This window comes from Octopus bimaculoides, chromosome 28 (assembly GCF_046866305.1).
Source record: "Octopus bimaculoides isolate indiv1 chromosome 28, ASM4686630v1, whole genome shotgun sequence".
Lineage (NCBI taxonomy): Eukaryota > Metazoa > Mollusca > Cephalopoda > Octopoda > Octopodidae > Octopus > Octopus bimaculoides.
The window spans coordinates 4,680,005-4,692,714 of NC_142955.1; the positions used below are offsets into that span (position 1 = coordinate 4,680,005).

At 36.8% G+C, this 12,710-nt stretch overlaps 1 protein-coding gene across 3 annotated transcripts; it reads right to left on the reverse strand.

Annotated features, from left to right (window-relative positions):
- Positions 1 to 3,703: 3,703 nt before the first annotated feature.
- LOC128251132 (uncharacterized) lies at positions 3,704 to 12,369 on the reverse strand. 3 transcript variants are annotated; one of them, XM_089343880.1, is made up of 2 exons: positions 11,947 to 12,369; positions 3,704 to 5,285 (listed from the first exon to the last, which is right to left on the reverse strand). In XM_089343880.1, exon 2 carries the CDS (start codon positions 4,940 to 4,942, stop codon positions 4,169 to 4,171), a length of 774 nt encoding a protein of 257 aa, XP_089200006.1. In that variant the 5' UTR covers positions 4,943 to 5,285; positions 11,947 to 12,369; the 3' UTR covers positions 3,704 to 4,168. The 3 variants fall into 3 exon arrangements, with proteins under 3 accessions (XP_089200006.1, XP_089200005.1, XP_052833543.1); XM_089343879.1 differs by having other exon boundaries at positions 11,942 to 12,369; XM_052977583.2 differs by having other exon boundaries at positions 11,680 to 12,369.
- Between the last annotated feature and the right edge of the window lie 341 nt (positions 12,370 to 12,710).

Genomic DNA, 12,710 nt, shown 5'->3' on the forward strand with positions numbered 1-12,710 from the left:
CTTTGAGTGTAAATCAATGTGTTGTGGTAGCATGAATTGGCTTGGAGATAATGTTGTGATGACATTTTCAGACAATTGCTTATGATGTGGGTGATATCTTTGGTGTTAACTCCACAAAACTGGTGCTGCACTTGTGGAGTTAACACCAAAGATATCACCCACATCATAAGCAATTGTCTGAAAATGTCATCACAACATTATCTACCAATGAGACACGATGTTGTAGCTACAACACTGTATAATGAGATCTGTCAGAAGGATAACTTTGAGGCCAAAGAAATAAGAACCCACAGTATGGTGGAAGCCATAGCTGCTCATAATAAAAAGGAACACTGGTGGAATGTGCCAGGGAAGACCTCAACAAAATGTAAACATAATAGACCTGACATAATGATTTGGAATAGAGAAGAGAAACTGTGTACAGTTGTGGAAATCAGCTGCCCTGCTGATGTTAACATAAAGCTAAAGATCAGTGAAAAAGAAAAATATGCTGAATTATTAAGAAATCTACAGTTACTCTATCCAGATTACAAGTCCAGAAAGGAGAAAGCTAATTCTAAGACTACAGATTCAAGCCATCACTGGAACTGTAAAAAATTTGTATAACTTTCCAGAAGTTTATCATTTAAGTACATAAGTGTATGTCTAAACATGCAACTATATGCATGAGAATACATACATAAAACAAAACATACAAATCTACACATGCACTGATTCCAAATACTGCACATATACATACATACACAAATACCCTGTTGATGTTGTTGAAACTCCAGCGAAGGAGCCTTGGATCTAGGTTAAAAACCAGCTCTTTCACTATTAGCAAGAAATCTTGAAATAAAACTAAATAGTAACATGCATACATACAGACAGACATGCATTTGAAACTCAAACTAGCTTACCTGGTAATGTCGGGCCCTTGGATTAAAATGTGTTGGTGTATCCTGATAGACATGCTTCAATATTTATCAATCATTTTCTAAGTGGGGAAGTTCATAAGGACAAGGACTAAGAAAGAATATTATGAGGAAAACAAACTGTGGCAGTCAACAAAAAAGGTATTCAATTCTTTTGAATTTGAAAACCCTAACATTAAAGCTAAAATTATCTCTGTTAAAAGGAAATTCCCATCAGAGAAATTTATTCATTTGCAAATGATATTAAACAGAAAGGTGAAGACTATGAAATTTGAAATTTACAAAACAGTTTAACCAGAGATAGGATCGTATGTGGAATGAAAAACAAAGATATTCAAAAGCTACTGCTTCAGGGTGCAGAATTAATGTTAAAAAAAAAAAAGCAGTAGATAAATGTAGAGTTAATATAAGTGCTACACCAGTAAAAAGCATCATGGAAGAATCTTTAGCGTCAGCTGGGATACAAAACAAATATCAACAAACAAGATAAAACAAGCCAGGACAGTTTAAAAGCACATCATTAAAAGCTCAAAGAAAAAGCCTAAGAAATAGCTGCATCCATTCGTGTGGAAAATGAGTTGCATTCACCCACCTAAAATAATGCTATGCCTACGGAAAATATGCATAAAATGCAGACACCGAATCATTTTGCCAATGTGTGCCACTCTAAACAATCACAGGAGATGTCAGGAATATGTATATAGGAAAACAATCCTTCATCATCATCATCATCATCATCATTTAACGTCTGCTTTCCATGCTAGCATGGGTTGGACGATTTGACTGAGGACTGGTGAAACCGGATGGCAACACTAGCCTCCAATCTGATTTGGCAGAGTTTCTACAGCTGGATGCCCTTCCTAACGCCAACCACTCAGAGAGTGTAGTGGGTGCTTTTACTTGTCACCCACACGAAGGCCAGACAGGTGGTACTGGCACACACTGGAAATAAATGCAGTAATATTTGACAGGACACAAGCCGTCATAGTAGAAGATAAACAGAGCATTGACTTCAAACTTGTTACTGCAGCACAAGCAAATATCATTCCAAACAGCAGACTATGTTCATTTTGTACAGGACTACAACAGCAAATTAATGTCCAGCTGAAAAAATAGTCAGTACACCATCCAGCCAGATGGTCAAATTGAACAACAAAGTTATGAAACATATTTCAATTTCATTCTGAAAGTATCACCTTTCCAAAGAGAAAAGGTGTATAAAGTGGTTGGTGTTAGGAAGGGCATCCAGCCATAGAAACCATACCAGAAGGACATGGAACCTGAACAGCCCTTCAATTGTTCAGCTTTGTCAAACCATCCAACCCATGCCAGCAGGGAAAACAGATGTTAAATGATGATGATGATTTGTGTATTTTTATGGATTGTCTAGAAACATTTTCCTTAAGTCTTTTTTGAAGTTTGTGAAGTTCATTAAGCTTTAGAAAATTTTTCTTTAAGTGGTTTTTTGATCCTTCTTAAGAAAAAAAATTTCTAAACATTTCTAAAAACAAAATTTCTATAAAAATTATTTTTCACCTTTTCTTGTACTGTTCTAACTTGATTTTAACTTCTTTCTTTTAACTTCCCTTAATCTATTCATTTACAGTATTTCACCTTTTCCTTTACCTTCTTAATCTCTCCATCTAACAGCATCACCCTGTTGTCTCTCCATATTATTTATAATATAATGACTGAACAGTAATATTATCACTGCTATATGGTAATAAATTTCTCAGAAATTTCATCAAAATGTCATATAAATCAGTAGTACTTTTTCTTCTATCTGGAAAAATAAGTGAACTAAAAATAGCAAAAGTGAAATTAAATGCAGAGTGCAAGAGAGAAGAAAGCGCTGGTTTGCTCACGTGATGTGGATGGATGCCGACAGCTCCATAAAGAAGTGCCAATCTTTCAAAGTGGATGGAACTCATGGAAGAGAGAGACCCAGGAAGACATGGGGTGATGTACTGAAGGAAACCTAAGGATGCTGAACCTTTCAGATGAGATGGCAAAGGATCAAGATACCTGGTGCCTTGCTGTACTCAAGAAGACCCATCCTCCACAGCAGAAGTGTTAAGACTGCATCTCCTGAAGAGGACTGGCCAGCAAGTGGGCTGGTACCTCATAAAAAAAACCACATGTGCTAGCACCATGTAAAAGTGCTTGTGCCAGTGCCATGATAAAAGCACCCAGCATACACTATAAAGTGGTTGACATTAGGAAGGGCATCCAGATGTAGAAATCAAACCAAATCAAACTCGAACCTGGGGCAGCTCTCCAGCTTGTCAACTCTGGTCAAACCGTCCAACCCATACCAGCATGAAAAATGGATGTTATAGGATATAACATATCAGGTGCAGGCATGGGTGTGTGGTAAGATGCTTGCTTCCTAATCACTTGGTTCCAGGTTCAGTCTCACTGTGTGGCACCTTGGACAAGTATCTTCTGCTATAGACTCAAGTCGACCAAAGCCTTGTGAGTGGATTTGGTAGACAGAAACTGAAAGAGGCCCATCACATATGTGTGTGTGTGTGTGCGTGTGTGTGTGTGTGTGTGTGTGTCTTTGTGTCTGTTTGTCCCCCACCACTGCCTGAAAACTGGTACTGGTGTGTTTAACTCCCCATAACTTAGCAGTTTGGTAAAACAAATTGACAGAATAAGCACCAGACTTGGAGAGAAAAAAGTACTGGGGTCAATTCTTTTGACTAAAAATTCTCCAAGGTGGTGCCCCAGCATGGTCGCAGTCTAATGAGTGAAACAAGTAAAAGATAAGAAGATCAAAGATATCATGTTAGAAGGTTGTACTTTCATCCTTGTTTCAATATGTTTATTGTTACATAAAACATTTCTTTCACAGAAGCCTTTTGACATTGATAGAATCACTCTTCTATACGTATGGAGATAAACATAGTTAATTGTCTGTTCAGAGCAATGCTGCTCAACCAGGGTCCAAGTAAGACTTCTGGGGGTCAACACAAGCAAAATAGCAAATTAGGGATTCACAGTAGTTCATTAAGGGTCCATGATAAAATTTTGCTTTAGATGTATTTATTACAAGAAGCAGTTAGGTTTCTTTCTCTGGTGTTTTACATAGTTCAGCCTACACAAGTTAATGCATAAAAAACAAAACAGGATACTTGAAAGACGTTTCTATAAAACAAGTTTTTAAACATCGAATTGCTATGGGGGTCCACCAGAATAAAATAGTAATCAAAGGAGTCCATAGAAATGATTTATCACAGACATCACAGTTAAGTGGGTTTCCTGTCATGAATGCCTTTGTGCTTAATTAAATCATTGTTTCGAGAAAAACATTTATTACAAATATCACATTGATAGGGTTTCTCTCCTGTATGAATGAGTTTGTGTTTAGTTAAATTACCTATTTGTGAGAATGATTTTCCACAGATATCACAGTCATGTGGCTTCTCTCCTGTGTGAATGCGTATGTGCTTAGTTAATGTACTTCCATCAGAAAATGATTTACCACAGATATCGCAGCGATATGGTTTTTCTCCTGTATGAATACGTTTGTGTTTAATTAAGGTACTTCCTTCAGAGAATGATTTACCACAGATATTACAGTGATAAGGTTTCTCTCCTGTATGAATGTTTTTGTGAGTAGCCAAGTGATCATTTCGAGAAAATGATTTACCACAAATATCACAATGATATGGTTTCTCTCCTGTATGAGTATGTTTGTGTATATTTAAGTGATCATTTCGAGAGAATGATTTGCCACAGATATCACAGCGATATTGTTTCTCTCCTGTATGGATGCGTTTGTGTTTAGTTAAGTCATGATTTTGAGAGAATGACTTACCACAAATATCACAATGATATGGTTTCTCTCCTGTATGTGTACGTTTATGAGTAGTGAGGGTACGTTTTCGAGAGAAGCACTTTTTACAGATATCACAGTAGTATAATACTTTACCTGCATCTTTTGACATCTCCTCTGTATAGTCAATCTTTTTAGACTGTGTCTTACGTTTAGCACCGTCCTCACCCAATTTGTTTTCCATAATTTCTCACAATATACAGGCTTTTCTTTGTTAGTCAAACAAATATAAATTCAACTATGTATCATCAATTCTAAAGTCATTCAATGTATGAAGAACTTGCATATCCTTTCGTAGTCCTTGTATAATTAGAATGCAGGATCATCCAAACATTAATGAACGGAAATATTGCTCATTATCTCTGTGTTTGATCAAATATTTTAAAGTAATTCTATCATAATTCTACATGAACAAGGTTATATCTCTTTGGTGTAAATAACTTCCTTTAGTCTTTGAAAGATAATGGATATATGATGATTTGTTGAAAGTCAAAAATTATTCTTTAATTCTGATGTCATTTGGTTTCCTGGAATAAAAGAAAAACAGTGTAAACAATAGCAGATACTTTTTTAAAAAATGAAGATTTAACAGTGGAAATTTGACATCTTTGATGATAATTATATTGATAAATAAGGCAGTGAGCTGGCAGAAACATTAGCATGCTGGGCAAAATGCTTAGCGGTATTTCTGAGTTCAAATTCCACTGAGGTCGATTTTTACTTTCATCTTTTTGGGGTCAAAATAAGTACCAGTTGAGCACTGGGGTCATTGTAATTGACTTACCTGCCTCCCCCAAAATTGCTGGCCTTGTGCCAAAATTTGAAATCAATATTTATTCAGAATCAGGTGGTGAGTTGACAGAATCGTTAGCATGGTCTTCGGCAAAATTCTTAGTGGTATTTTGTATCTTTATATTCTGAGTTCAAATTCCACTGAGGTCACCTTTGCCTTTCATCCTTTCAGGGTTGATAAAATGAGTACCAGTCAAGAACTGGGGTCAAGGTAACCAGCAAGCCCCCTCCCCACAAAATTTCAGGCCTTATGCCTACAGCAGAAAGGATTACTATACTAATGAGTAATGGAACACAAAAAAAATTCCAAATTAAAAATTTTAATTAGAGTAAGGTTTGTTTTGTTTTTATACAACTTTTACATCTCTCTTTTTTTTTTTTTTTTTACATGTTTTAGTTTTGTCTGAAATCTATACTGAGCTATGGCATACACTAAACACACAATTAAGTTATCAGCTAACCTCATGAAAATAGCAGCCAAAACTCTCACAAATCACTCTCTTAACCAGCCCTGTCCAACCCAAATATTCTACCTGTTTTATTTCCAAAAGGGTCAACTCCAGGAGTGGCTGTGTGGTAAGTAGTTTGCTTACCAACCACGTGGTTCTGGATTCGGTCCCACTGTGTGGCACCTTGGGCAAGTGCCTTCTGCTCTAGCCTCAGAGCGACCAAAGCCTTGTGAGTGGATTTGGTAGATGGAAACTGAAAGAAGTCTGTCGTGTATATATATATCATCATCATCATCATCATCATCGTTTAACGTCCGCTTTCCATGCTAGCATGGGTTGGACGATTTGACTGAGGACTGGTGAAACCGGATGGCAACACCAGGCTCCAGTCTAATTTGGCAGAGTTTCTACAGCTGGATGCCCTTCCTAACGCCAACCACTCAGAGAGTGTAGTGGGTGCTTTTACGTGTCACCCGCACGAAAACGGCCACGCTCGAAATGGTGTCTTTTATGTGCCACCTGCACAAGCCAGTCCAGGGGCACTGGCAACGATCTCACTCGAAAATCCTACGGGAGCCAGTCAGGCGGTACTGGCAACGGCCACGCTCAAAATGGTGCATCTCATGTGCCACCCGCACAAGAGCCAGTCCAGGGGCACTGGCAACGATCTTACTTGGCTTGCCGGGTCTTCTCATGCACAGCACATTTCCAAAGGTCTCGGTCAGTAGTCATCGCCTCGGTGAGGCCCAATGTACGAAGGTCTTGCCTCACCACCTCAGCCCAGGTCTTCCTGGGCCTACCTCTTCCACGGGTTCCCTCAACTGTTAGGGTGTGGCACTTTTTCACGCAGCTATCCTCATCCATTCTCACCACATGTCCATACCAGCGCAATCGTCTCTCTTGCACACCACAACTGATGCTTCTAATGTTCAGCTTTTCTCTCAAGATACTTACACTCTGACGAGTATTCACATTGATATATATATATATATATATATATATATATATATATATATATATATGTGTGTGTGTGTGTGTTTGTTTGTCGCCCCACCATTGCTTGACAACTGATGTTGGTATGTCTACATCACCATAACTTAGCAGTTCGGCCAAAAGAGACTAAGTACTAGGCTTACAAAGAATAAGTTCCGGGTTTGATTTGTTCGACTAAAGATCGCAGTCAAATGACTGAAACAAATAAAAGAGTAAAAGAGTAACTTCAGCCTCTCACATCTACCCTATAATAGGGTAACATCTACCCTATAATAGGGTAACATCTACCCTGTAATGCCAGTCTAAAGCTAAGCAATCACATTACTGAAATCTGAAAGCTATGAGACAATGAATGATTAATACAAAACAATGTAAACAAATTTTGCTGTCTAAGGAGGGTCATTAAGCCAATATAATGAACACACACACTGGTTCAATTCCACTCCATTTGTGTGCATTATGTATGTTAAAACACACATACACACTAGGAAGCAGAGGTACACACACAAACACACACATACAGAGGAATATGCAGAATACAAACATACATACATGCATACTTATATACACACATACATGAATGCACACGTGCATACTGACACACACACACACACACACACACACACACACACACACACACACATGCACACATGCACACAATAAGATCTCAAACAGATAAACACAGCCTCTATGACGGACTAAGTCAAAAGTCATTGAATAGGTTGCAAGTAGCAATGAAAGAGCTTTGACAAACAAAAACAAAACAAATCAAACAATCGATTAGTTAGTTGGATATTTAACCAATTGACTTCCGATACCAGTGTCACATAACCAGCCTACTTAAAAGTACCCTTGAATTGTCAGGCGATACGCTGTACTTGAGAAGACCTATTGAGTCAAGTAAAATTAAAAATCAAAATCAAAATCATAGTTGTGGTCAATGCCAGTTCCGCTTGACTGGCACCCGGGCTGGTGGCACATAATAAGCACCATTCAAGCGTGGGTCAATGCCAGTACTGCCGGTAGCATGGGGGCCAAATTAGTAATGAAAGAGGATGTATAGAGAGTGTAATAACTAGAACAAGGATAGGATGGAGCTTTTACCTCTGTTGGCAACCAAAGGTTTTTCTCTCCAAGTGAAAAGAAGATTGGATGATGTATGCTTTCGAACAGCAATTCTACATGGTAATGAGATGTGAACATTGAATGTAAAGGACATGTGAAGGCTAGAGAGGAATGAGGTTAGTATGCTCTGCTGGATGTGTAATGTAAGTGTACATGTGTAACAGAGTGTTAGTGTATTGAGAGAGAAGTTAGGCATAAGAAGAATTAAATGCAGTGGGCAAGAAAGAAGACTGTACTGGTTTGGTCATGTGATGCGGACAGATGCCAACAGCTCCATAAAGAAGCGTTGTTTACTCAAAGTGGATGAAACTCATAAAAGTAGGGGAGCCAGGAAGACATGGGATGAAATACTGAAAGATGACCTCAGGATGCTAAACCTTTCAGATGAGATGACAAACGACCGAGATACCTGGCACCTTGCTATACTCAAGAAGACCCAACCTCCACAGCAGAAGTGCTAAGACTGCATCCCCTGGTGAAAAAGGATTGGCCCACAAAAGTCCTTTGTTGGTGCCACATAAAAAGCACCCAGCACACACAGGAAAGTGGTTGGCATAAAAAAGGGCATCCAGTTGTAGAAATCAAGCCAAATCAGACTGGGACCGAAGTTCGGTATATGGTGAAGCAAATATTTGCTGATCCCTTAATTATGTTTATAAATATATATGAGCTTTTAAATAAGTTCTCCATCAATAATGGTGCTTTCATACCGATGGGCTTGGTAAAAATTATTAATTGTTAATTGATTTATTAATTAATAAATTGATAATCCTTTACCCTTTTAATTTGTATATATATATATATATATATGTAGACGACCGTGCAAACCAAAGGAGAAATGGTGACGAATGGAAACAGGCTCCTTTTAACGCGTCGCACGGTCGACACAAAAATATAATGATATGTTATAATACTATAACATAGAGAATTCGCATGTGAAATGCGAAGAAGTGCCAAGAAGGAAATGATAGAAACGCAACCGGTGAAGATGTATAATAGCAAGGTTTATTGGAGCATTAAACTGTATGTCTGTGTGTGAGTGAATGCGACATAATAAAACACAATGTAAGACAGGCCGTCATGTAAACAAAGAGTGTGTATGTGTACAAATATATGTATGTGAATGTAAGAGATACAGAAGATAGAAAAGAGTCTGTAATAAGGACGTTAGAAGTAAGTCCAGACACCAGGATGTGAAATACCAGTTCTCAGTTAAAGTAAACAGTAGATTGAAGGTCGGTATATACGAGGTTAAGGTTGAGGCAGAGCTAAGTCACTTGTCGTGCAGTTGAGGCTTCTATGCTGGGCTGGATTCTTGATACAGATGGTTTCTCGCAGGTGTCGAATTCTGGCTGTTATTTTGTGGTGAACAATTCACACAGGGTTGAGAAGCTGCGGTTGCTGTTTGGTTAGCTGTTGGTAGCTTGTGTACGTGGAGAAGTCATGTAGGCGTTGGCGACGTTGGGGACGAAGATTGTAGTATACAGTTGAACGATGGTGCTGATGTCGTCGCTGGAAACTGGCTGGTTGGTGTTACGTGTGGTCAACGACCAGATCTTGGAAGATCTGAAGCCGCGACAAACTGGCGCGGATAATTTAGGCTATTTATAGGTACAGATAGGCTCCAGAAATCATCAGAAAAACACTCTCTCACGTGACCTTATTAGATGGCCATGGTTGGTTGGTTTGCATCCTGGTGCGAAAGGACTGGAGACAATTGCCGCGCAAATAATAGTCAGTCAGGTGATGGACAACAAGTGGGAAAGAGATGTTACCTGCTACGTTCGCATTTGTAAATAAATAACCGTGAGAGAGGTGGTTTCACTACACACACACACACATATATATATATATATATATATATATATATAAATATATATATATATATATATAAATATATATATAAATATATATATAAATATATATATATATATATATATAAATATATATATATATATATATATAAATATATATATAAATATATATATAAATATATATATATATATATATATAAATATATATATAAATATATATATAAATATATATATATATATATATATATAAATATATAAATAAATATATATATAAATATATAAATAAATATATATATAAATATATAAATAAATATATATATAAATATATATATAAATATATATATAAATATATAAATGTATATATTACACAAACACAATCTTAGTTACTTTAGTAATTAGACTGCAGTCCAGCTGGAGCAGTGCCTTGAACGAATCTCTTTAAAAATTACAGACTACTGTCTTAAAAAAAAGGAAAAGGCAACTTATTCTTAAACCAATTAAATGGTAAAATATTAATCACACTGTTATTCACTAATTTTATCCAATAATTTATTAATGAGAAACTTTAGCTCCTTGCACAATGTACACTATATAGGGGGACATGACCTTAGAGGATCAAACTAATAGCTATCGCAAAAAGCAGTGACAAAAGTTGAAGAGAATTGAATATTCGGGAAAGATTCTCTTGTTTCTTTCTGAACTCTCCTCAGAAGCCAAGCCAAATGTTGTAAAAGCAGTGTTATGAGCTTCGTTTTTCTTACTCTTTACTCTTTTACTTGTTTTAGTCATTTGACTGTGGCCATGCTGGAACACCGCCTTTAGTCAAGCAAATCGACCCCAGGACTTATTCTTTGTAAGCCTAGTACTTATTCTATCGGTCAATTTTGCCGAACCGCTAAGTTACGGGGACGTAAACACACCAGCATCGGTTGTCAAGCAATGTTGGGGGAACAGACACACATACATATACACACACACACACACATATATATATATATACGACGGGCTTCTTTCAGTTTCCGTCAACCAAATCCATTCACAAGGCTTTGGTCGGCCCGAGGCTATAGTTGAAGACACTTGCCCAAGGTGCCACGCAGTGGGACTGAATCCGGGACCATGTGGTTGGTAAGGAAGCTACTTACCACACAGCCACTCCTACGCCTAGTTTTTCGAAAACTATAAATTAATAGAATAAAAAACCTGAAAACCAACATATTAAAAAGTAAAGATAAAGGCGAAAACATTTCAAAAATCCTCAAAAATAAAGTCAGCCTTCCTTAATGATGTTTCTAGCTAAGAAAAAAATATTTAAAGGAACAAAACATTTGGTCGTGTGACATACAGCGCCTCTTTGCTTTTAAAATATACCTAAAAGATATGTAAGAAATAGTAAAATCAAAAAAGTATTATTCTTCAATCAAAATGTATTATTTCTCTGATTTAATAGAAAATAACATATAGGTTTCAAATTTTGGCACAAGGCTAGCAATTCGGGGGAGGTGGTGAGCCGATTACATCGACCCATTTGTCGAACCGGATGGGATAAAAAGTAAAGTTGACCTCAGCGAAATTTGAAGACAGATCGTAAAGACGGACGAAATACCGCTAAGCATTTTGTCCGGGGTGCTAACGATTCCGCCAGCACGCCGCCTCATGTATTACCATTGACAATGGGGGACCCAATATTTTTGTTTTATAGTAAAATACAACTGCTTATAAAAATAATAATATAAAAATAATATACTTACTCGGCATAAATTAACAACAGTGTAGAATTTTATATATATCATTCAGACAATAATGGCATAAGTTGGGACAAAATTAATTATATATTTAGATTCCAGTTCTCATATCAGAGATATGATCGTTTAGAGCGATCAATATACTTATATAGATAATCATAAGAATTCATAAGTGATATAAGAATAATTACTCATGGTATAACCTCAACGGTTTTTAAATACAACCACTAACTCTAGTTTAAGGCGACATACAGGAAAACAGATTTACCTTACCGGTGCCTACCCACAATTTTCGACATTGATAAATAATTCCGAAGGGGAATAGATTATTTCATAATTCAGGGTATGCTTAATAAATGTTGGTTTTGGTGTTGATTGTCGTGTGCAGGCATGAATGTTCTGACCATTCGTAAAACGGTGTCTTTCATACTATGGTGGTAACACTGTTTCGAAATCAGATCGACAGTGATTTGTGTGTATTTTACAAAGAACTGCTACTGCATCAACCTATTTCGTGTTGTTGGTTGTTGATAGCGAATTTAGTTTAATTTAACACCCTATCTAAATTCTTACGCCATAAATATTTAGATTTGATAATCAACTTGGCATTCTTTCTTGTCACACACACACAATAGCTTAATTATTCTATCATTACCATACTACCAATAATTAAATAATTAATCCAAATATTTAGGCCGTACTGTATGTAGCTCATACAGGTAATGGACAATATATTAAATACAGTAATGCCTCGATATACAGGTTAATCTGTATTAAAGCGAAAACTCGTAAAGCAGAGCAATAATTTTCCATACTAGCAACGTTATAAATCATAATTCGTCCCCAGAAAAATATTCTACTTATAAAATGTCTAATACTAGTAAATAAATGGCAATAAAACAACAATAGGATATAAAAGTAAAAATAATATCAAGATCACTAATGCTAAAAAATATATAATTATAATCGTTTTCTGAATCACTATGACTCGCGCACACCATCACTTGTAGATGCGATCGCCGATTCACAAGCACTCG

Coding starts and splice junctions, on each gene's coding strand:
- LOC128251132 (XM_089343880.1), bottom strand. CDS start 4,942: ATGGAAAACAAATTGGGTGAGGACGGTGCTAAACGTAAGACACAGTCT.